This window comes from Nicotiana sylvestris, chromosome 11 (genome assembly GCF_000393655.2).
Source record: "Nicotiana sylvestris chromosome 11, ASM39365v2, whole genome shotgun sequence".
Classification (NCBI taxonomy): domain Eukaryota; kingdom Viridiplantae; phylum Streptophyta; class Magnoliopsida; order Solanales; family Solanaceae; genus Nicotiana; species Nicotiana sylvestris.
In genome coordinates, this window is record NC_091067.1 from 47,553,213 (window position 1) to 47,578,472 (window position 25,260).

General features: G+C 34.6%; 1 protein-coding gene across 2 annotated transcripts; it reads left to right on the top strand.

The window, feature by feature from the left end:
* Positions 1–1,537: 1,537 nt before the first annotated feature.
* LOC104216940 (acetyl-coenzyme A synthetase, chloroplastic/glyoxysomal-like) lies at positions 1,538–16,735 on the top strand. Of its 2 annotated transcripts, XM_070162510.1 has the most exons (19): positions 1,538–1,630; positions 1,901–2,161; positions 2,339–2,482; positions 4,298–4,453; positions 5,019–5,141; positions 6,200–6,368; positions 6,771–6,853; positions 7,479–7,580; positions 7,667–7,755; positions 9,326–9,416; positions 9,624–9,737; positions 13,993–14,069; positions 14,448–14,526; positions 14,743–14,811; positions 15,009–15,184; positions 15,321–15,377; positions 15,666–15,756; positions 15,844–15,942; positions 16,315–16,735. In XM_070162510.1, exons 2-19 carry the CDS (start codon positions 2,042–2,044, stop codon positions 16,498–16,500), a joined length of 2,025 nt encoding a protein of 674 aa, XP_070018611.1. In that variant the 5' UTR covers positions 1,538–1,630; positions 1,901–2,041; the 3' UTR covers positions 16,501–16,735. The 2 variants fall into 2 exon arrangements, with proteins under 2 accessions (XP_070018611.1, XP_070018612.1); XM_070162511.1 differs by lacking the exon at positions 1,538–1,630 and having other exon boundaries at positions 1,878–2,161.
* The last annotated feature ends 8,525 nt before the right edge of the window (positions 16,736–25,260 follow it).

Sequence of the window (25,260 nt, forward strand, 5' to 3'; positions counted from 1 at the left end):
GGAGCTATTGAGTCTTGTAAAAATCACCATTAATGACTTTTTGAAAAAGCTTGAAAATTTAATCGGGTTTTGTTGATTTTGGTGTTTCATGACCTAGAAAATTAGTTTGAATTCGTGATTATTGTTGAGTAAAAATTTACTTAGGTAATTAATTTTGATAAAATTTAAAAAACACCATTAACAAGTTTGAAGCTTTGGGTTTGAGGTTGAATTTGAATTTTGTATAAGGATTTGTAATGGATATTGTTAAAACTTATTAAAAAATCGGCAAACAATCGAATTTATAGTTAGGGAAGAAGGTTCTTGTGGTGGAAGGGTTGGTGGTAGTATGGTGATGGTGAAGAAGATGATGGGGAAGATGAGGAGGGGGGATTTCTTTTCTGTATTTTTTTTTCTTTGGGAAGATGAGAAGGGGGGTTTTGGAGGGGGGGGGAGAGTTATTTTTTCCAGTTTTTTTTTCCTATTTGACACGTGTCAGATGCTGATTGGCGTGTGTAAGAGCAATTTTTAAGCAGATGTGGTCAAACACTGGTGTGTAATTGACACACCTTTAAAAATTCTGGTGTATAATATCATTCCCGTATTTAAGAGGTGTGTAAGAGGAATTTGGGGACAAGATCGGTGGGTAAGGTATGTATTTTGCCTATTCATGAACACAAACCCATATATATATATATATATATATATATATTATGTCCATGTTTTTTACTATGGACATAAACAGATAAACAGACAATTTTTTCCTGTCTTAGGCAAAGAAGAGAGGGTTGGTGGAGCAATTAGGTTCCTCAAAGTTGAAGGCCCCAAAATTATTTATTTTTATATATTATTTACATATTATAAATTTATTAATAAAGAAAATTATATTTTATACTTTATTTTTTGGAATGTGATAGAAGTTATGGAGATAAATAATCAAAATTTATAATAAATATGCAATATATGAAAATGAATAATTTAATATACTTTGATAATATATTTTGGAGTTAATTATTTCTTATAAAAGTGGATAAAATTATCACTTCAAAACAGAGTTAAATTATTCAAAATGTGTGAAATTATTTTGATATCTACTTGGTGAGACAAAATTGAGATTATTAGATTATAAGAATTTATAAAAGCACTATCTTAACCGTCAATATATATTTTTTATAAAATATTATATGAATCTTAATGAGTTGAGTTATCAAGTATCTCCAGTAGTGAGAGCCAACAATAACCGGGTGAATGATTAAGATATGTGCAAAAGGATCCGTTACAGCATATATATATAAGGCCTTTTATCAAGTTTGACTTTAGATCATCATTTTTGTTCAATCTAGAGGTCCATGTTGCTCGAATCCTGCAACATTATATTTTTTTAGAATTCGAACAACATAGATCTAGATAGAAGAAAAAGACAAAGGAAAATAGTATTGTTGATCTACCCGTCAATATCCTCATGAATATAGAGGGCTCAAACAAGCTATGTGGTTTTTCCTTTTATATACTACAGTAACTTTTATTTAAATCTTGCTGTGTTATGAATATTAATAACATATACAAACATATTCAAGCAAATACAATTAACCTGAGGAATAGGAAGGAAGTGATGACGAATCAATTGAAGCTAAATAAGGGGCAAGTATTGGTAATAATTTTATGCAGATTTGGCTACCATGTTCTGCAAAACCCAACTCTTTCCATAGTTCATGTCTCCAACCATCTTGTCCAAATCGTGCTTTGTGCGCTCATATATGCTAAGTATTTAATTTGCTGATTAGTAGATATGAGCTCTAACATTTCTTATTCATCAAGCTCTTTTATGTGTTTGACTTAATTAATCCAAATCAATGCCCATTCCCCTCATAAATAGTAGGAGTATTTTTTTAATATTTAAGCCTGCCATATTTGACTGCAGATCTCTTTTAATTCAAGGTACAATAAGGGGCCTTTTTCTTTTTGGCCCGACCAAAGCTGAAACGCCACTACATCTATTGATTAGTACTATTAGTCATAGCAATTACAATTGAAGTATTCCTTCAATTCTTCTTCTTTTTCTATGGCTCCTTCAACAAAGAACTCTGTCATCCTCGGGGAAGCTCTTGCATCTGAGGAGGTTAATTTAGTCTTTCCCACTGAAGATTTCTCTCGACAGGCTCATGTTTCTTCTATACAAAAGGTTCCCTTTCTTCATCTTTTCCCCCCATTGTATTGATCTGAATCTAGACTTTGTGAGTTCTGAGTTGATGATTCTATCAATATTTGAATTCTGAAATCATTGTTGAATTTGCCACAATTAGTGCATTTTACTTGCTTTTTGATCTTTCGGGATTGACATATCATCATTTTGTGACAGTATGGGGAGAAGTATGGTAGGTCAGTTGAGGATCCAGCCGGATTCTGGTCCGACATTGCGTCGGAGTTCTACTGGAAACAGAAATGGGGTCAACCTGTTTACACTGAGAATCTGGACATTCGCAAGGGGAAAATAAATATTGAGGTATGTGACTACTCCACATTTTAATCCCTACTTCTACATTATGAAATTGTTCATAATAGATGAAATTAGTTACTTAAAAAACAAGCATTAAAATATAATTAAATATGTTAAATTATACTGATGATAGTGTAAAAGTTTTTGAAAGTATTAGTGTATATACATTGATACATATGTCATAAACACCTCGGTAATCTACTAGTTAGAACCTCAAAATCTCCCAACCTCCCATATTCATAAGACTAGCTAAAGGGTTAAATTGGTCTTTTTATTATGCCCCTACTTTTTGACATTGCACCATTACTCTTATTTTTATTTCTTATTTTCTCGAAATTTTTACTATATTTGTTTCTTTGGAATAAAAATATACAATTAAAAAGTCTTTAAAGATATAGACGAGGCTTATGACAAAAAAATATGATTTTCAAATAGTGATAAAGTACTTCCTATAATAAGCTATTAAATTATTACGTCTGTGTCTATTTACGATCATCCACTTGATCCATATTAATAACTCATTGCACAACCATCACGCAATAATGACATAGAGCCTAATTTTAGACATTCAAATTAGTTCCCAAGAAAATGGGGTGAAAATCATTTGCAATACCCAAGTTTACTTTAAAAATCAAATTCATTCTCCAATTTTGAAGAATTGTCATTTTCCTCCTTTCATCCCATGTAATGTCTATTTTACCCTTGAAACTTTCAACTGTCCATATATGTAATACCTTTTTTATATTATTTAGATGTATTTTAATGCATGTATTTATTCATAAGTTGAAAATATTATATCTTATTATATAATTTAATCTAAGTTCACTAACATTATACATAAAATAATTATATTATGAATTTTTTTACAAAATGTTTTGCTACTTTTATTTATTTATTTATTATTATTATTATTATTATTTTAATATTATGTGTATTAAAATGCATATAGTGTATGTCAATGTGTGTGTGATTTTAAGTTTCACTATTTTTATTATTCTCTATGTGTATATAAATTTTTGAGTTTTGATTGTTGTTACTAGATTTTTTTTGAATTATAATTAAATTCATGTAAAGTGTAAATAGTTAGTTTTTGCAAACTTATTATAAAATTTACCTCTATTTTACGCCCATTATTATTTTTATTACCTGCATTGTATAGTTTCTAAAATTTTTGTTCTCTTTTATTTTCCCTTTTATAAATTATTGAGTTTTGATTGCTACTAATAAAATTATTGATACGAGTAAATTATTTATAGTAATTTTTTATTTTTCTCATTTATTTCACTATTGAACATCATTAACTTATATGCTTGACAACTATTTCTCACTTTTTTTTACTTCAAAAAAGTTTTTTAAATTTGTCTATAGGTAATTCGATAACATAAATTAAAATAAAAAAATATCATTATACTAAAGAATAAAATAACAGATTAAAATTATAGAGGGTAAAATAGGCATTTTAAGAAGTCACCTTTAATATGAGGAGTAGAATGATAATTTTTCAAAGTTGGAGGAAGAGTTTAATTTTTAAAGCAAACTTAGGAGATGTAAACAATTTTCACCCCAAGAAAATGTCATGTTTATTACTTACCCTAAATATTTTAAAGTCTTCTTTTTTGCCTTACTGATTTCTCAAGTTGTTATTGTCTGATTTCATTACTGGGAAGATCTCATTGTATTTATGTAGAACTTTGATAAGATAATGGACCAGACGTTTCAAAATAAATTAGTATGCTATTACCTATTAATTAGCCTTCTAATAAATGTTGTGCAGGAAATCTTGTGTATTATTATTAAAATATCTTATGTGGTTGACAACAGTGGTTCAAAGGTGGTAAAACAAACATATGCTACAACTGCTTGGACAGAAACATAAAAGGTGGAAATGGTGACAAAATTGCAATTTACTGGGAAGGGAATGAACCTGGTCATGATGCCTCTCTCACATACAACCAATTATTGGCCAGAGTTTGTCAGGTTTCTCTTTTCATCTTTCTTTCACTCTTATTTCTCTTTTTATTTACTAACTTCTCTTTTCATATTCTTCAAAGTAAGGAACAGTAATTAATGTAATTTGAGTTTAACTTCTATTTAATTATAATGATTGTTTTTACAATATCAATTATACAAATATGACCTGCAATGGCAGTTTATCTATAGCAAAATTAGTTTGTTAACATTGTAGATATAATTAAACCTGTCATACTCAATGTCAAAATGCTACATCGGGCAATCTAGTGCACAAAATATCCCATGTTTACGCAGAATAGCCACACCCCAAGCGGTGTGATGTAGGCAGCCTACCCTACCCTGATGCAAACATCAGTGACTGATTCCACGATTCGAACCTGTGACCTATAGGTCACATCAGTCTAAAATAATAATAAGGGAAAGTGATTTTTCAAATCCCTGACAGGTGGCTTACTCTATTAAAAAAGATCTAGAAAATGTATAAACACAATCATGAGAAAACCAACGAAATGTTAAATTATTGTTTTTACAAGCTTCTCCTGATAGAAAACTTGATTTTCTTTTGCAACAGCTAGCAAATTATTTGAAAGATATTGGAGTTGGAAAGGGTGATCCGGTTATCATTTACTTGCCCATGCTTATGGAGCTTCCTATTGCTATGCTTGCCTGTGCTCGAATTGGTGCTATTCACTCGGTAATGTATAATTCCTTTTTTTTTTGGGTCAAAAAGTAATAACGGGGTAATTTATAGCTATTTTTCTTCTAGTTTATCGATATTAAAAATAATTTATTTAGACTGAACTACACAAAAGCATCTGAATATTTATAGTTTATTTAGAACAGAGTGTGAGTTAAAATAGTTACTTATCTATTCTTCAAGGACAAGAAGGGTCAGTTGGCTACTTCATGTTTGATTTATATAATAGCCAAACAGCTCAGATCCACCCCACCATATGAGTTTAGTAGGCTTGATTGTGACTACTAATTATTTTTCTCAATATAAAGATCAAACAGGACGAATAAATAAATCCAAACCAATCAAGTTTTAGAAAAATCATTTTTTTCTTAACACCGTATTTCTTTTATTGTGGTATCCCTGCAATTTTTGTCCTACTTTCCTCAATTTGTTTCCAAATTCTTACCAAGTTTACCTTTATGATTTAACATGTCCTTTTAACTATTTCTTTATTGAAAGGTTAGACTTTTTATATTTTCTATATTTTGTCAATGCTTCTTTTACAGTTCTTTTTATGTTGGCGGGTAAATTTTAATTCAAGGAAAATATTTATAAAAAGCTACTTTTCTCTGCGAGGTTAATTATCAAAAACTACTTTTTAACATAGTACGATATTCCAAAAATGGATGGAGCTCTTTCTTATGCCGTTGAAATAAGATGGAACATCAATACAAAATCGTAAAGCTAGATGGATAGTAATCGCGCATTGTAATATCCATAAACTGGAAAGTTAGCTGTAATTTACACAACCAAATTCTTATACAATAAATAGTATATAACAGAAAGTTAGCTGTAAACTTTTTTACATTAACAGTGTAAAAACTTTTTACATTATAATGTCATGTTAATGGCAATTAAATATGACTACCCATAATAAATGAAACTATAGTAAACTTGAAAATAAAGCAAGTAATTTCCTCCAGCAAGTTAAATTGTATTGATTGTGTAAACCATATCAGTGAGTATAAGATATATTGAAGAAATTACAACTAATTCAAGTTGTATTTTTACTACAGGTAGTGTTTGCGGGGTTCTCAGCAGAATCTATTGCTCAGAGGATTATGGATTGCAAACCTAAGGTTGTCATAACATGCAATGCAGTTAGGAGAGGACCCAAGACTATTTTTCTCAAAGATATTGTTGATGCAGCCTTAATTGAATCTGCCCAAAATGGCATCAATATAGGTCAGTAAATAAACATAATAAATACTTATTGCTAGCTACGGGTTAGTTCAGTATTTTCATGAATATATATATGTGAATAACATAAAAAATTTAGCTAACGCAAAACTTTAAAAACAAAATCCATCAAGTCCAAGTTTTGAATAGAATCCTCACGAAGTCTCTACTCTTTTTTTTTGGGTAAACAATACTTTTATTTACCAAGTAAAAATATGTACGAGAGAAAAACTAGAATCTGGCACATAGCCCCAGTTTCCAGCATAGCAACTAATGTCAACTAGACCACTCTTAACAATACAGGCTCATGGATAAACATTAAGATTTTGAAGATCCTTGCCACTCTCTACGCTTTTTACTTTCCCCTCCATCTATTTTTCTAATTTCAGTTTGTTTTCACCCTTGCAGATGTGTGTTTGACTTTTGAGAATGAATCAGCATTAAAGAAGGAAATGACTAAATGGGTTGAAGGAAGAGATATTTGGTGGCAGGTTTGTACAAACCAACTTAACCTTTTATATAGGTTATCAGTAGGGGCGGATTTAGGGGGCGGGAAGGGTGTTCACCCGAACTCCTTTCGCCGAAAAATTACATTGTATATACAAGGCAAAATCTGTATTTTACCTCTATATATTATGTTTTTGAATCCCCTTAACACAGCTCAAAAGCATAGCTTAATAGTCAAGAGGTTTCAAAACCTTTGTAAGGTCATTGGTTCTATTTACACTAGCTACAATCTTTTTAACTTTTTTCTTTTTTGAACCCCCTTAGCGAATATTCTACCTCCGCCACTGGTTATTAGGTTTATTGGGGTTTTAAATAGTTCGTATATATTTTTCTATATAGGGAATATTTCGTAAGGAATGATCATATTTTCCGGTGGATCTTACTTTTGTTTTGTGTAGGTATATCTCGTCACAAAATTTAGTTAAGATAATTATGTGCAATAAATCATTAGTTCGGGTACCAGATGGAATTTACACTATTACTATTAGAACTTATGACTCCTAAACGATTGAAAAAGAAAAAAGAAAAGGAATATAAAACCTGAACTAAAATGCAATTTTTGCGTATTCTTATTAATCATTTAATATTGGACTTAATTTATTTATCCAGGATGTAGTTCCAAAATATCCAGTTACATGTGAGGTGGAATGGGTTGATGCAGAAGATCCACTTTTCTTGCTATACACCAGTGGCAGTACTGGAAAGCCTAAGGTGAAATCAATTTCTTGCTTGTAATTGTTGGAGTAATTGTTCTCTTATATATTTCAGTATTTTGATGACTTTAAGTTGATGTTAAGGGTGTTTTTCATACAACTGGAGGATATATGGTATACACTGCGACAACGTTCAAGTATGCATTTGACTACAAACCGAAAGACATTTATTGGTATGTTCAAGCCATTTCTTCCTTCAATACCTTTAACAACTCGATGATTTGAGTTGTCTATAAAGATGTTTTACACTTTCAGTTTTTTAAATGATTTTTTTAGTATCTAAAATTCGATTTAATTGACATAAATTGTTAAATTTATTATGAAAAAAATAGTTTGCACCAAATACAGAAACGACATAAGTCATTTTTTCGCTATAGTTCTCTTACATTGCTTTCCTTCACACTTTACTAACCTTAATGAATTTAGTCATGGGGCAAATCTGGATTAGTTGGGTTAGTGTATTTTGAATACCAGATGCTTATACCAAAAGAAAAAAAAACATTAATGCAACTTAGCCAAACATTGGAAAGCTATTTAGGGGTCGTTTGGTAGGAGGTATTAGAAAAAATAATGCAAGCATTAGCTCTATGCATTACTAATACCTTGCTTGGTACATTTTTTCAACATGTGTATAACTAATACTTGTATTAGTTATACATCATACTTGGTATTATCCTATGCATTAGTAATGCATAGAAAACCATGACATTAGTAATACCAAGGCTATTAATGCATGCATTAATATGTCTAAAGACAAAATTGTCCTTAAAGTCCTTTAAAGCTAGAGAATATGGAGGGCATTTTTGTAAACAACTATTTTTCTTAAAAATTATGCAATGCATTATAATTTTAATACACCACACCAAACAGTAGATAAGAAATAATATATGCACAACTAATGCTTGCATTACTAATCCATGCATTACTAATACACCTTATTCCGCATTATTCTTATATATCCTACCAAACCACCCCTTAGAGATAATATTTTCCAATTTTTTCATGGTTGGTTGACATAAATGTTTTGGAAAATATTTTCCTCATGAACTTATTTAAAATGACTTTCCTACCAAAAGTAGAAAAAATAATTCCCAAAATTCTTTCTCAACCTTCCCCGTCCTATGTCCCTCCCCACCTCACTAAATAGGCTCCCCCCCCCACCCCACCCCACCCCTCACCAAAGATTTTAACGAAGTTGATCAATGTACTTGTCCACTCCGGCCTCTGGACCACAACCTACCACCATCCCCCGCTCTTACATATTTCGTCTCATATAGTACTTGTCTAAATTATATATTTTTCGAAAATAGTTTCTGCCGCCTAATCAAACACCAGAAAATAAGTGAGAAAATCACTTATTTAAAAAAAAATATATATTCCAATGAAAACATTTTCCCTCGTACCAAACACACCCTCAATGTACAAAATTTAGCATGAAAAGTTATACCTATTGAACCATTTCACCTCATACATAATAGTTGAGTTCAGAATTTACTGTTTCAATCTTCTCACTTGAAAATGACTTAGAACTCCTTTTACGTTTCAATACACTAATTACTGCCTTATGCTTTGCATAGTTAAAGTCACCAGCAAGAATGTCATCTAATAGGGCCAATAAGCAATATAGAAGTACCAAAATCAAATTCCTATTTCCTGCTTTGGTTATTAGAGCCACATCAATTTCCAATTCTTTTCTTCCTTATTGATATATTTTAGGTAATTATTTTTTGATGTGTTTTGTAGGTGTACAGCTGACTGTGGTTGGATTACTGGACATAGTTACGTTACCTATGGACCTTTGTTAAATGGAGCAACTAATGTGGTTTTTGAAGGGGTAAATTCTTTTTCTTCATTCTTTAATAATTCTGTTGCCAAAGTTGTAGAAGTAGGTATTTGTTGCTAGTAAAATAGAACAGCAGATAGACCCTAACTAAGTGAATAACCTTGGCCTTTATTGCAGAAAGACTGAGATAATTTTTCAGGAAAATATTCTCCATGAGAAAGTCATTCTTTTTCTTCTAAAAATTATTCATAATTGCAGGTTCCAAACTATCCAGATGCTGGACGTTGTTGGGATATTGTTGATAAGTACAAGGTTTCAATTTTTTATACTGCTCCCACATTAGTAAGGTCTCTCATGCGCGAGGGAGATGAGGTAAGGTTACAGCCCAACAGTTTTATACTTGTATTGCATTTTATTGGTCAATGTTTCAAGTAATATACAACTTGTTGGTTGTACATAGTGGTAGAATAAAATAATTAATACCACCACGGGATGTGGTGGGATGGATTGTATCCTTCCATCCTTAACCAACGGTCTTAGGTACGAGCCCTGAAAATAAAAAAAATTATTGTAGGGAGCTCTTCCCCCTTAAATAAGTTTACGGCGAATCTGAATTAGTTAGGATAGTGGATTTGGAATACCATATGGTTAAACTTAAAAAAAATGACCATCACCATTCATTGCTTAAAATTGATGTTATTAAAGTCTCCTAGAATTTCAAAGACCTTATTGAATACTTTTTACAGAATGTGTTAAGATTGTGTAATTCCCAAATCATGTGAGAATTAAATAGCTACAGGTAGGTTTATCAATTGTATATATTGAAAAGGAAAGGGAACAGATCATGAGCTAAGAAAAATGGGAAATCAGAGTTAGAAGAGAGAGGAGGAGTAAGTTCTGGAAGAGTGAAAATGAGAAAATATCTTCAATAGTCTTTTCACGTGTAGACCTTTCTGTTTATATACAAAGACTAATAAGCTGAAATAATTAACTGCTAATGGCCAAACTACTTCAGCTAACCTCCTAACTAACTTTGCATAACTAACTAATCCCTTAATTCAGTTATAATGCATCACTACAACTACATGTATTTCAACACTCCCCTCAAGGTGGGTGATGGAAAATGTTAACCATCCCCAACTTGGACACTAACTCAATATGTAGTTGCTTCCCTAATTTCTTAAGTCAAAATGTCTGCAACCTGCTCTTTGCTTGTCACGTAGATTGTTTTGATCAATCCTTGTTGCAATCTTTCTCCAATAAAGTGACAATCAATTTTTATATGGTTTATGCGCTCATGAAACATTGAATTCGAAGCTATTTGTTAGGCTGCCTTATTATCATATGAACTCCATAGGCAGTCCGCAGTTCAACTTTCAGTCCTAACTCCTTCACCTGACCATGGATCCATACCAATTCAACTCAGCTGTTGTTGCTACCAAGCTTCTATATTCAGCTTTTGCTGAACTTCTAGAGGCTGTATTTTGTTTTTTAGACTTCCCAGATATCAAGGAATCTGCCATTTTAACAGAATAACCTGTGACTGGCCTCACATGAAGCCCACTCTGCATCACAATTTGCACTTATCTGAACACCTGCTACTCATTAAGAGTACTAAACTTGGTCAGCCTTTAACATATCTCGCCACATGCAATGTAATTCTTTTGGAGCATGCATAAACTGGCTTAAGCTCCGTACTGCAAAAGAAATATCTGGTCTTGTTAACTTTCATAGACGTTCCCTATAACTTTTTTTATTTGCTAAATCCTTTTCATCTTCTATACCAATGTGCTTATCAAACTCAATACTTCTCAATTTCTGATTCTGTTCCGAGGGTGTAGAAGCTAGCTGTGCTCTCCCTAAGCCACATTCTGAGATAAGCCTCCAGGCATATCTCTTTGCTTCATAAGAATACCAATTCTCCCAGGTCCGTCAATTTGAAGTTATGATTCAGTATGTCTTTTGCTTTCTGAATCAGTTTCATGCTACTGCCTGTGATCAAACGATCATCCACATATATGACACTCCAATACAATCACAATGTCATTTTCACATTCTTGGTAAACAGTGAGTAGTCAAGCTTGCATAGTACAAAATCAGACTGTATTAATGCAGAGGTAAACAGTGAGTAGTCAAGCTTGCTTAGTACAAAATCAGACTGTATTAATGTAGAGGTAAGCTTCAAATTCCATTGTCTGCTTGCCTGCTTCAATTCATATAAGGCTTTGAGTAGTCTACACAGCTTGTGCTCCCCCTGGCTACCAAAACCTTGTGGTAATAACCATGGAAACTTCCTCTACCAAGTCACCTTAAAGGAATGCATTGTGGACATCCATATGGAAAAGGGGCCAAGAAAATTTAGCAGCTAAAGAGATGACACTTCTCGCTGTGACCATTTTCACAACAGGTGAGAAGGACTTGTGATAATGTAAACATTCCGGCTGTGTAGACCCTTTAGCTACAAGTCTTGCTTTGAATCTTGCTACACTACCATTACACCCACTTTCATCTAATACGAGTTCTATCTGCAAGTAAATCAACTATTTCCAAGTATGATTGTCAATTAGTGCTTGAATCTCGTGTTTCATAGCTTGAACCTAGTACTGCCAGTACCTGGCTGTTCATAGAAAGTAGGCTCAGGAACTGAAGAAGGTTTAGATAAAAGAGCTCTATAAGTAGGGAAAATATAGGAGTAGTTGATATGGGCTGAACCTGTGAGCCATATTGTGGATTTAGACTATTCGACCTTCTCAAGGGTTGGATAGGAATCGGCAATGTATCCATAGAGTCATGATGAGAAATATATGTATCTGTAGATGTATGCAGGGGCGGAGCCACAGTGTTGGTTGCGGGTTCGACCGAACCCAGTAACTTTTATTTTAACCCTGTATTTGTATTAAAAAGTCCAATGAATATGGACAAATTATTAATTTAGAACCCAGTAACTTAAAAGGACTATAATCCCGAACCCATAAGGTTCAAATCCTTGCTCCGCCTCTGGATGTATGTTCAGGTTCATTCTGGGAAGCATTATCTTAATTAAGTGCATTGCTAATATCTAGGTCCCTAGAAGAAGGTGCAAGAGATAGAATAGGAGAAATAGAAGGGAAAGTATCATCAACAACAATAGTAGGTATGGATGAAGAAGGGGGAAAAATATGGAGGTGTACCAGACTGCATTGGTTGTAAAAACGTGGATGGGAAACTTTAGAGGGAAGACTGATTCTCTGGAGGACACATCTCTAATCACAAAGAAGCATCCTGTAGAGATATTAAACAGCTTATATGAATATCCCATCATAACAACAAGGATTACTTTGGAAGAGAACTTATTAGAATAGCTTCATTTGGTTGCATAGCAAAGAGAACCAAACACTTTGATATGATTTAGGGTGTGTTTTGTATAAAGGAAAACATTTTTCAGAAAATGTTTTCCAATTTTTCCATGTTTGGTTGGTTTTAATGGTTTGGAAAATATTTTCCTCATGAACTCATTTTACTCCAATTGGAGGAAAATATGTTCCCTATTAAGAGAAGGGAAAATAATTTCCAAACTTCTTTTTCAAACTTCCCCCCTATTCCCCATCCCCACCAACCCACCCCCGCCCCCACCCCCCACCCTAAATAGAAATATTATTAATAATACTTTACTTTCATGCTATAGATAGAGTACTTTTTTTTTTCATTTCAACAAATGAGTATTTTCTTTTCATGATATAAAAAAGTATTTTTTTTTTCATTTTAACAAAAAAAGTACTTTCTTTTCATGATGTAGAAAAATTATTTTCTTTTTTTCATTTCAACAAAATGATGTAGTAAAAAATATTTTCTTTTATTTCAACAAAATAATATAGCTAGTAAAAAATATTTTCTTTTGTTTCAACAAAATGATGTAGTATTTCTTTTATTTCAACAAAATGATATAGCTAGTAAAAATATTTTCTTTCATTTCAACAAAATGAGTTTTTTTTTTTGTCATGTTGTAGAAAGAGTACTTTCTTTTTCAATAAAAAAAGAGTATTTCCTTTTAGTTATGGAGAACAAATTTCAATATTGTTTTTGCGTAGAAAAAGTAAAGCAGCACATTAATTACTTTGGGTTTGTGTGGATTTTTAAAGGAAAAATTATATTCTTGAAGAAATAGAGTCCTAAAAACGTTGGGTATTTGGAGGGGGGGGGGAGGGAGTAGCATAAAAAATTATTTTCTACTCTCTAACCGAACCCTAGAAAATATTTTTCGGAAAAAAGTTTTTCGCTCACCAACCAAATAGGAGAAAATAAGTGATAAAACCACTCATTTTTCATGAAAATATTTTCTAGGAAAACAATTTCCTTCGTACCCAACACACCTTAGAGATGGAAAGTGAACATGGAAGCCTTCACAAGGCGATATACCAGATTAAACAGTAGATTGTAATCTTTAAGCAGAAAAACTGTCGTAAGAACACATATACCTCAAAATATTTAGGGTGCATGAGCTTGAGATCTAAGGGTTCTTGCCAACTCAAGCAAATGTCTATACTAGTGTATCAATGATTTTTTTTGTTTCACTTTTTTACTTCATAAAATGTATTTGTGATATGTCTCTCTGTATTCATGAAAACATTTGTCATAAATGTATTTGCAGTATGTCACTCGGTATTCAAGAAAATCTTTGCGGGTGCTGGGAAGTGTTGGTGAGCCAATCAATCCGAGCGCATGGAGGTTTCTATCTTTTCCTATATACAGATCTTTTATTTTGTATTAATTTTCTTTGAATATGAGAACTTTTAAGAAATACTCCCTCCAGTCCAAAATAAGTGATTTTTTGGTTGTTTTCACACTATATTAAGAAATTCACCTTTTAACATTAATTGGCAATGAAATTGACCATATTAACCTTTATTGTCTCTTCACATAAACGCTCCTAACACATACTCCAACATTAATTACTCCAAGGGCAATGTAGGAAAAAAATAATTAATTCATTCTTGAAATTTGGAAAAATCACTTATTTTGGACCTCAAGAAAAAAGCCAAAAAATCACTTATTTTGGACCGAAGGGAGTAGTTAACTACAATATTTATTTGTGTTGTGGGGCAGGTGGTTTTCCAATGTCGTAGGAGACGGAAGATGTCCTATATCTGACACATGGTGGCAAACGGAAACTGGAGGCTTCATGGTATTTCAATTTGCTTTTTATCTTTATATAATGAAATATGTATCAAATTCTTTCTTCCTATATACCTGTCTAATTACCCAATCGTAAGAAAAAGAAACATGTTAGGAAATGGCTTTTTATAACCTAACATCCAATAATTTCTGGTCCATATAATCTATCATTTAGGTTTTTGCACGCATTAATCGCCTAATTAGGATCTTAATCGTTGCCTTGCAGATTACACCATTACCAGGAGCTTGGCCGCAGAAACCTGGCTCTGCTACATTACCATTTTTTGGTGTCCAGGTACCTATAACAAGACCTATTAAGGATTACCACTATGTTTAGAATCATATAAATTTTCTTATTCCGAAATGATTGTCTTACTTCCCCCCCCCCCCCTGAATTTTCCATAAAAATGAAAAGACCACTTTTAAATCAATGGTCATTGGCCTTTCCTCCATCATATTATGATGTTGATGCTTGTAATATTATGATTGCAGCCGGTAATAGTGGACGAGAAGGGTGTTGAGCTAGAAGGTGAGTGCAGTGGATATTTATGTGTGAAAAGCTCATGGCCTTCGGCATTCAGAACACTCTATGGGGATCATGAAAGATATCAGACCACATACTTTAGTGCTTTCCCTGGATATTATTTTACTGGTGATGGCTGCAACAGGTAATTTTCTGCCTGCTATAGTCCTGCTCGTGTCAATATTTTGAACATTTAGAACTTTACAGTAAGATTTAATTCCATGTTTGCTGTATAACTTGGAATTTCAGTGATCATATTCATGTATAAACGCTTGATTTAGGGACAAAGATGGTTACTACTGGCTCACTGGCAGAGTAGATGATGTTATTAACGTCAGGTATTATTCTCCTTCACTTTATATATATGTATGTACTTTTCATATTTTATTTCTCGCCTTCTAATTCCTTATCCAATTTATTGGTTTCAATATTACCCAGTAAGAGAACTAAGAATACTGCAGATAACATTATACTATAGAGAATTAGATTCAATTTAGGGGAGTTTGGAACGGAGCACAAAAAAAAAAAAAAAAACAATCTTTTTGTGGGAGAAAAGGGGTAATAAAAAAATGACTTAATTTTTTTCACTTTTCCCTTTAATTGTACATTCAAATGCATTGCAACAGTGGACACAGAATTGGCACAGCTGAAGTAGAATCAGCTCTAGTTTCACATCCTCAGTGTGTTGAAGCTGCTGTAGTTGGTGTGGAACATGAGGTACCCTCATTCTTTGTGTGCTACATAAGGATTGATTATCGCAATTTTTTCAGAAGTGTAATCCTGTTTTTGAAAATGTTATGTCAGGTTAAAGGACAAGGGATATACGCATTTGTTACCTTGGCCGAAGGTGTTCCATATAGCGAGGAACTAAGAAAAAGCCTTATAAAGGTTGTGAGAGAAAAGGTATGATTTTGTCTTGTTAAATATGTTGATGCAGATATGATCTTAGAGGGAGATTCAATCTTTTGATTTGCTCTTAATGGGACTGAACCCTTAGCCTCATATACTAATGAGATTTAAGCTCAATGCATTAACACTGTAAATAATATTTTTACAAAATCATGTCACTCATAAGATAATTACAAGTAAGTTTCTATAATATACCTTCATTGGTAACTCAATCAAAATGATAACTGACCTGCTATAAAAGGTTAAACTACACTGATCATGTAACAAGACCAACCTCACAAGATTGGATAATGATGTTTGCAATAACTTTTGCAAATCACTTAAGCCTGCATGAATAATTAATAGAGCTTAAATATCATATGTCAGATTGGAGCTTTCGCTGCGCCGGACAAGATCCATTGGGCACCGGGACTTCCAAAGACAAGAAGTGGGAAAATAATGAGAAGAATTTTGAGGAAAATTGCTTCAAAGAGCTTAGATGAGCTTGGGGATACAAGTACATTAGCAGATCCTAGTGTGGTTGATCAGCTTATTGCACTTGCTGACTGCTGAATGTTAGAAATTGCCTAAGTGCAGGCAGGGAAGCTGCGAGTTTGATTATATCCTTATTCTTTCCACTAAAAGCGAATGGTTGTTTTTTCTCCTTATGGGACGTTAACATCTATGTATCAAAGTCATCCTTGCAAAATCAATGTTGCTATACAATTGTGAGAACTCACGTAGTCATCTACTGTTGACATAAGAGAATCAAGAAAGAAAATTAATATACAAATTGACACTTCATCAACCTTTCATTTCCCATTTTCCATCCCAGCCTCGAGGACAAGGTCGATTCAAAGGGATTGGTGTTGTAGAATATTGAAAATAATCCAATAACGAAATCAAGCAAGATAATTCAACGGAAAATATGATACAGGCAATGAGTTACTTTCCCAAATTGTTACTCAACTTAGCGAAATTACTATTTATCTTTTATTTTATTTTTTTATCCCAAAAGAGTCTCTCAAGTTCATACATACTTATATATTATTTTATAGAAAAATAATGGCCGGAAAGCCACTTTAAAAGTGAGTTGTAATTGTTTTAAATATGAAATCATTTATCATACACACGACATATATATATATATATATAGCGGAAACGTAAAAGAAAGAACACAAGATTTAACGTGGTTCGGATCAAAATAATCCTACGTCCACCAGAGAACAGTTGCTTTTTTAATATTAAAAAAGGAAGGGGAGAGTTCCCAATTACACTTAAGAGAATTTCTCTTTTAACTCTCTACTCACTACAATGTGTTGTATTATTTTTGGGATGGTTTCTACAAATGAAGGAGTGCATCTATTAATACAGGTAAAGACCTCCTCTTGATGTCATTGGTGACATCAAACTACCTCCTCTTGATGTCATGGGTGACATCAAAGAAAGAAGATTCCTCTAGCATCCACACCAACTCTTTCCACCAACTCTTCCAATTGGCATGCCATTGTTGACTAAACATAAGCCAACACCTTCAATCTCCACCTTGGTTTGCGTTTCGAGCGCGCGTGTGAACAACTCTAGCCAAAACTTCTAAGCTTACTAGGCAACCCCGTTGAAAGAAACAAGAAGAATCAAACCATTGTTGAACATACCACTTCCACCTAACAATTGTTCTCTTCGGAGTTGCATCAGTTGATGCACACCCCCGCTAAGTCCTTGCAGTGTGCAAACTTAGCGAGTGGGACTATCTTGGTCAACATATCTGCAACATTATCGTCTGTGATAACCTTCACGACCTTGATAGTTCCCTCTTCAACAACATCTCGAATAAAATGAAATCTGACATCAATGTGTTTAGTGCGCTCATGAAATCTCTAATTTTTCATTAGATGAATAGCACTCTGACTATCACATCTAAGAGTTGATTCCAGCTGAACCAAACTCAATTCCGCTACTAAACCTTTCAACCAGATAGCTTCCTTCACCGCCTCCGCTGCTGCCATGTATTCTGCTTCTGTCGTAGACAAAGCGGCAATTCGACTGCAGAGTCGACTTCCAACTAACGGCACTGCCAACGAGGGTAAAGATGTATCCAGTTGTGGACCTTCTTCTGTCAAGATCTCCTGCATAGTCAGAATCTACATAACCGAGAATTGAAATACCTCCACCACTTTTTCGAAAGGTCAGACCAACACCAGAAGCTCCTTTGAGATATCTCAATATCCACTTGACAGCTTCCCAATGCCTCTTTCCTGGGCTGGACATGTATCTACTTACCACACTTACAAATTGAGCAATATCTGGACGTGTGCATACCATAGCATACATAATGCTACCAACTGCACTGGCATAAGGAATCTTTGACATATGCTCCACCTCATCCTCGGACTGAGGCATTTGTAACTCTGAAAGTTTAAAATGAGGAGCTAATGGTGTACTTACAGGCTTGCACGTATGCATATTGAATCTCTTGAGAACCCTTTCAATATACCTCTTCTGAGAAAGATGTACAACACCGTCTTCTCTTGAAATCTCCATACCAAGGATTTTCTTTGCAGCTCCTAAATCCTTCATGTCAAATTCCTTACTCAACAGTTTCTTCAAAGCATTTATCTCTGTAATGTTGTTAGCAGCAATAAGCATATCATCAACATACAACAGTAAATAAATCATTGAGTTACCAGACATCTTCTTGTGATACACACAACTATCAAATGCACTCCTTGAGAATTCATGTGTAGTCATGAATGCATCAAACCTCTTGTACCACTGTCTAGGGGATTGCTTCAAACCATACAAAGACTTCTTTAGTTGGCATACGTGATCTTCTTTTCCCTCAGCTAGGAAACCTTCAGGCTGATCCATATAGATTGTCTCTTCTAGATCACCGTGTAAGAAAGCAGTTTTGACATCAAGTTGTTGAAGCTCCAAGTCAAATTGGGCAACCAATGCTAGTAGCACGCGAATTGAGCTATGCTTCACGACTGGAGAGAAAATCTCATTGTAGTCAATTCCCTCCTTCTGACTGAATCCTTTTGCAACCAATCTCGCCTTGAACCTAGCATCTTCCACTTCAGGAATTCCCTCTTTCTTTCGGTAGACCCACTTGCATCCAACTGTCCTCTTCCCCTTTTGTCTTTTCACTAAGACCCATGTCTGATTCTTGTGAAGAGACTCCATCTCTTCAGTCATGGCTAACCGCCATTGTACAACATCCTTGCAAGAAGTTGCTTCAATATATGAGGAGGGCTCCAGATCCTTAATTTCTTCTTGTGCAACTACGAACACATATGCAATCAAGTTTGCTTGATCTATAAGGCGTTCCGGTTCTCGTGTCTGCCTCTTCTCCCTCTATTTTGCAATTGTGTATGGTTCATTGACAGCAAGTTCTTCAAGGTTTACATCTTCTGACTCATCTTTAACCTGAGTCTCTTGATCCTTTTCCTTGGCAAGCTCCACCGGAAGCTCCACCTGCTCGTCGTTCTTGTTTCCTGAAAACTCCACGGAAACTTTACGGGGATCAAGTATAGAGGATTCATCAAAGGTGACATCTCTACTAACTATAAATTTGAGTAAAGACAAACACCAAAGTTTGTACCCTTTTACTCCATCCACATACCCTACGAATATGTCCTTCTTAGCCCTTGGTTCAAGCTTTCCTTCATTAACATGATAATAAGCTGGACACCCAAATATTTGTAAGTATGAATAGTTAGAGGGTTCACCTGACCATACCTCATTCGGAGTCTTAAAGTCAATTGCCGATGCTGGAGATCGATTGACAATATGAGCAGCAGTGTGAACTGCTTTAGCCCAAAATACTTTGGACATTTTGGCTTGTAGGAGCATACAACGAGCCTTTTCAAGAAGAGTTCTGTTCATTCTCTCGGCAACTCCATTCTGCTGTAGGGTATGCTTGACAGTCCTATGTCTTGAGATCCCATGAACCTTGCAGAATTCATTAAACTTTTCATTGCAAAACTCCAAGCCATTGTCTGTGCGAAGATACTTGATTTTCCGCTCCATTTGATTTTCAACCAAAATCTCCCACTCTTTAAATGTTTCAAAAACATCACTTTTTGCCTTCAAAAAATGCACCCAAACCTTTCGTGAGAAATAATCAATAAAAGTGAGAAGATACCTCTTTTTGCCCTTCGATGGAAGTTTAGAGGGACCCATAAATCTGAATGGATGTAGTCTAGCACTCCTCTTGTCTTGTGTTTGCCAGTGCTGAAGCTGACCTTCTTTTGCTTCCCTAGAACGCAGTGCTCACAGAAGTCAAGTGTGCTGATCTTCTCACCTTCCAAAAGGTTACGATTGCTCAACATCTCCAGTCCACGTGCGCTCATATGACTCAGTCTCATGTGCCATAGTCTTGCCTTGTCATCATTAGATAACTGCACTGTAGATGCATTTGCAGAGCCAACAATGGTGCTTCCGGCCAATGTGTAAAGGTCGTTCTCCAGCTTTCCTTCAGCATGACTAAAGAACCTTTAGTCATCTTTATAGTTCCTGCTTCGCTCATGTACCTGTAGCCTTGTTCATCCAGAGTACTCAGGGAGATCAAATTCTTCTTCAGATCAGGAACATGACGGACTTGTGTAATAGTCCTCACGACTCCATCATGGCAGCGAACCCGAACTGAGCCAATGCCAACTATTGCACAAGTTGCATTATTGCCCATTACTACGGTTCCTCCACTTTTCTCATAGCTGCTAAACCAGTCTTTTCGGAACGTCATATGCAGAGTGCAAGCAGAGTCTAACACCCATTTGTTTCCATAACTACTATTATTATTACACGATGTTGTTAGTACATAATCATTATCAAAATCATGTACCTGTTCAACTGTGGATGCACTCGCCTTTTCCTTGGACTTTGACATTGGGCAGTCTCGTTCAAAGTGCCCCTTCTTGCCACAACCCCAACACTCTGTATTCTTCTTGTTCACACGAGACTTTGATCTGTGCTTTGATTTGCTCTTTCCCTGTTGGCTAGTCCGGCCTCTCACAAAGAGCCCACTTGCCTGGTCATCTCTATCTCCTTCAATGTGCCTCCGCACATCACTAGAGTTAAGTGCCTGCCGCACTTGCTCAAGCTTGATAGGCTCCTTGCTATACATCATTGAATTCTCAATATCACGATATCCTGAAGTCAATGAAAATAGCAAAGCACATGCAAGCGTCTCCTCCTCCTTTTTAATTCCTGCAATCTGTAAGTCCATGACAAGTTTATTGAACGCATCTAAATGATCTTGTAACGAAGTACCTGACCCCATCTTAAATGTGTGAAGACGCCGTTGTAACAACATCCTTGTTGTCACTGATCGGTCTTGGTATAGCCCTTCTAGCTTTTCCCATAACTGTTTGGCCGTCTCTCCGGTACCCGTCCTCACTTCACAAAGCACGTTAGGTGCAAGGGATAGTTGGATTGCACTCAATGCATCCCCTTCATTCTTCTCTTTGTCAGGAGTTGATATATCCTTAGGATACTTTCCGTCAATAACATGGATTGAACCTTCCCTCCGCAGTAACGCCATCATCTGGATCTTCCAGATATTGAAGTTGTTGCGTCCATTGAATCTATCAATTTCAAACTTCATGGAACTCATCTTTGCTTGTTCTTCCTCCTTGGATCGTTAAAGAATCCTGTTGCTCTGATACCAATTGTTAGCGGAAACGTAAAAGAAAGAACACAAGATTTAACGTGGTTCGGATCAAAATAATCCTACGTCCACCAGAGAACAGTTGCCTTGTTAATATTAACAAAGGAAGGGGAGAGTTCCCAATAACACTTAAGAGAATTTCTCTTTTAACTCTCTACTCACTACAATGTGTTGTATTATTTTTGGGATGGTTTCTACAAATGAAGGAGTGCATATATTTATAGAGGTAAAGACCTCCTCTTTGTCACACCTCCTTTTTTCGCCCCCGCGAGGGTGCAAGGAGTTTTTTCCAATTAAAGGACAATCGAAACGGGATTTATTTATTTATTTCAGAGTCGCCACTTGGGAGATTTAGGGTGTCCCAAGTCACCAATTTTAATCCCGAATCGAGGAAAAGAATGACTCCATATTACAGTCTGCGTACCAGAAATCCGGATAAGGAATTCTGTTAACCCGGGAGAAGGTGTTAGGCATTCCCGAGTTCCGTGGTTCTAGCACGGTCGCTCAACTGTCATATTCGGCTTATTTATCTGATTTTAATACAATTATGAACCGATGTGCCAATTTTAACTTTTTACCACTTTATTATTATTATTTTTAAAAGAATGTGAACATCGCTTAAAACACGTCTTTGGACTGCGTCACATGAAATGCACCCACAATCCGGAACACATTTTATTTGATGTTTTGGGATTTGGATTTGGGTCGCATGAAATGCACACCCAAGCTTAAGAAAGTAAACTATTAAACACGCGCCTAAAGAGACTATCGCGTTATTATTTTGGGAAGGCCATGAAATTCGCTAAACGACCCTCCCGAATTCTAAGTAATTAACACATATATTTTTGTGAGGGCCTCGCAATCTGTGTGTTTTATTTGGCGAGGCTCGTCTCGTTTTATTTAAAAGGATAAACCTATAGTGACTACATTTCTTCTATTAAGTTCGTCTCTAAAAATAAAAGGAAATCCCTCAATTAATTACATCCTGAAAAAGTCAAACTTATTAGTTATTAGTTTACGGCTAATGCAAATGGAAAATTGCAATCGAGTTTGTACAAAGAGAGATTGCTTCCGTTCTATATTCTATTATTTAATAACACTGGAACATGAGATTTACGCACAATAATATCAAAACAGATTACTTGTTCTTTGATTAATTTAAACTAACATTATTAGATGAAGAAGTTATGCAACCTCGTTACTCATTAATCAGTCAACTACATTTTTATACAAAGAAAGGAAAATTATATTCAAACACAAATCTAAACAGGAGGAATTCAACAGGAACAAAGCCTGATTAATATTTCATTTCGCTTCAAGCCGAGAGTGTACAACTATGTACCTGGAAATGGCAGTACAAGAACAAAAGAAGGAGGAGTCAGCAGCAGCAATAACACAACAACAGAATCCCACAGCAAATAACAGCAACAAAACCAGCAATAACCAGTGTAACAATGGTCAGAACCAAATTTCAGTTTTTAGCTCTCAAAGACTGATTTTTAGTTCTGAAAAAATTAGCCTATTTCTCCCTTTTAAGTTCTGAAAATTTTTCCTCTCTGAATTTTTTCCCCCAGTCCCTATCTCTATATCAACTCCTCCTATTTATAGGCTAGAACTAAACATTATTTATTCAAAGTTTTTCACTTTCAGCCTGTATATTCCCTCCCATGTGCATCTATACACTTTTATCATTAATCTCATGCTTACTTTCTGATTTTCCACCCTTAAAGACACCAGACTCATGGTGTATTCTGCACTACTAATTCCCTTTCCATTAAACAATTTATTAATTTAATTATACACTGAATATTAACTGGCAGACTACTAACACTAAACTTTTTAAATCTTTTAACACCAAAAAAATATACCCCTGAGAATCCCCTATTATTATTGCCTTGCCCTCACTCTTAGCAATCTGCATTTAAACCTCTCTGATTTACAACTACACCAAATCACTACACAGCTACAACAAATCCTTAAGTCAAATTCACACAAAATGATTCAAGCATCAAAACATACCAACGAAGTGATTCATGCTGTATTCGTCCAAACAAAGCAGTCATAAACTAACTATTCGATGAAGTTGTTCAAATCGAATGTAGCTTATAACTCAAACAAACATAAGAAAAACCTTGACCAAATAAAAGGTCTTGAAGAAGAAGGAGAACTAATGAACAAGACAAGATTTACAAAAAATAACACTTTAAACAAAGATTCAATAATCCGAAAAATAGAATGAACAAAACAAGATTATGAACAACACTTAAAACCAAAAACCATAACAGAAAATAAATCATATGAACTAAATAATCTTGAAAGAAAAATCTGAAACTTGAACGAACCCAAGTCGAACTCGGATTGTTTGTGGGCGTTTGAAAAGGGGATGAAGCAAAAGCTGGTCGAAGGGGCAGTGAGGTTTGGTGGTGACGTGAAACAGTGGTCGATGGGGCAATAGGTTTGGTGGTGAGGAGTAGCAGCGGATGGTGGTGCGCGACGGGGAGGCTGGTTATGGTCGTTTTTACGTGAAAGAGGAGGAGGCCATGGGCTATGGCGTGGGGGTTTTCTTCAGTTTTCTTCTTCTTCAAAATGAAGAAGAAGATGAACAGTAGCTTTTTCTTCTTTTTTTTTTTCTCTTAATTTTTCTTCGTTTTTTTCCTTTTCTTTCCGTTCCTTCTTTCATGAAGAAGAAGAAGACCACCAGACGTGTATCCCTCTCCCTTTTTTCTAATTTTTCTCCTCTCCCTTTCTCTTTTAAAAACTTTTTGCTTTTACAAACTTTTTCTCTACTTTTCACGTGCCCTCCTCTTCTTTTTCCAAATTTTTTTTTGCTTTTTTAAAATTTTCAATCCCTTTCTTTTCTCAGCCGTTCTGTCCTCTTCTCTCTTTCCCAAAATTTTTGTTTTTTTTTTAATTCTGTCACTCCCCTCCTCCCTTTACGTTCTGTCTCTTTTCTTTCCAAATTTTCAGCTTTTCAAAAATTCCTTTCACGTGTTGTCCCTTTCTCTCTTTTTTTTTTTTAAAAAAAAATTTCAGCCTCCTTTCCTTTTTAAAAATCCCCTCCCCATGCCATGCTTTGTCCGTGTATCAAAGGACATGGACCCCATGTGTGTAGGGGTCCAAGACATGTGTCCCCCATGCGCGGTGGGGTTCCCCGTGTATGGTGTTCCGTCCGTGTTCCCCACGCGTGTCCCCCACGTGTGGTGGACTCGGATTATTATGGGCTGAGTCCGAAAATTAGGCCTAAGAATGGGTAGTTTGAACCCAAATATTATTCTTTTGCCCGGACCCGAGAATAAAACACGATGTTATTCAATTAATCCTATGCAAGAAAAATAACTACAAAAATAAGACTAACTTTTAAAACAAAACTTATTTCTTTTTTTTTTTAGTATTTTTTCAAGATTAAAATAGCTATAAAGCATAAATAAAACTATTTTTGTCATTTTCGTTTTTATATAAAGATAAAATATAAAGTACTATTTTTTGTATTTTTTCAAGATTAAAATGGCTACAAAACGTTAATAACCCTTTTTTTTTTATAATTTTCGAAATTATACAACGATAAAAATATAAAGTACTATTTCTATATTTTTAAGTTTAAAATGATTACAAAACATTAATAAAACTACATTTTTTATAATTTTCGAAATTATATAAAGTATAAA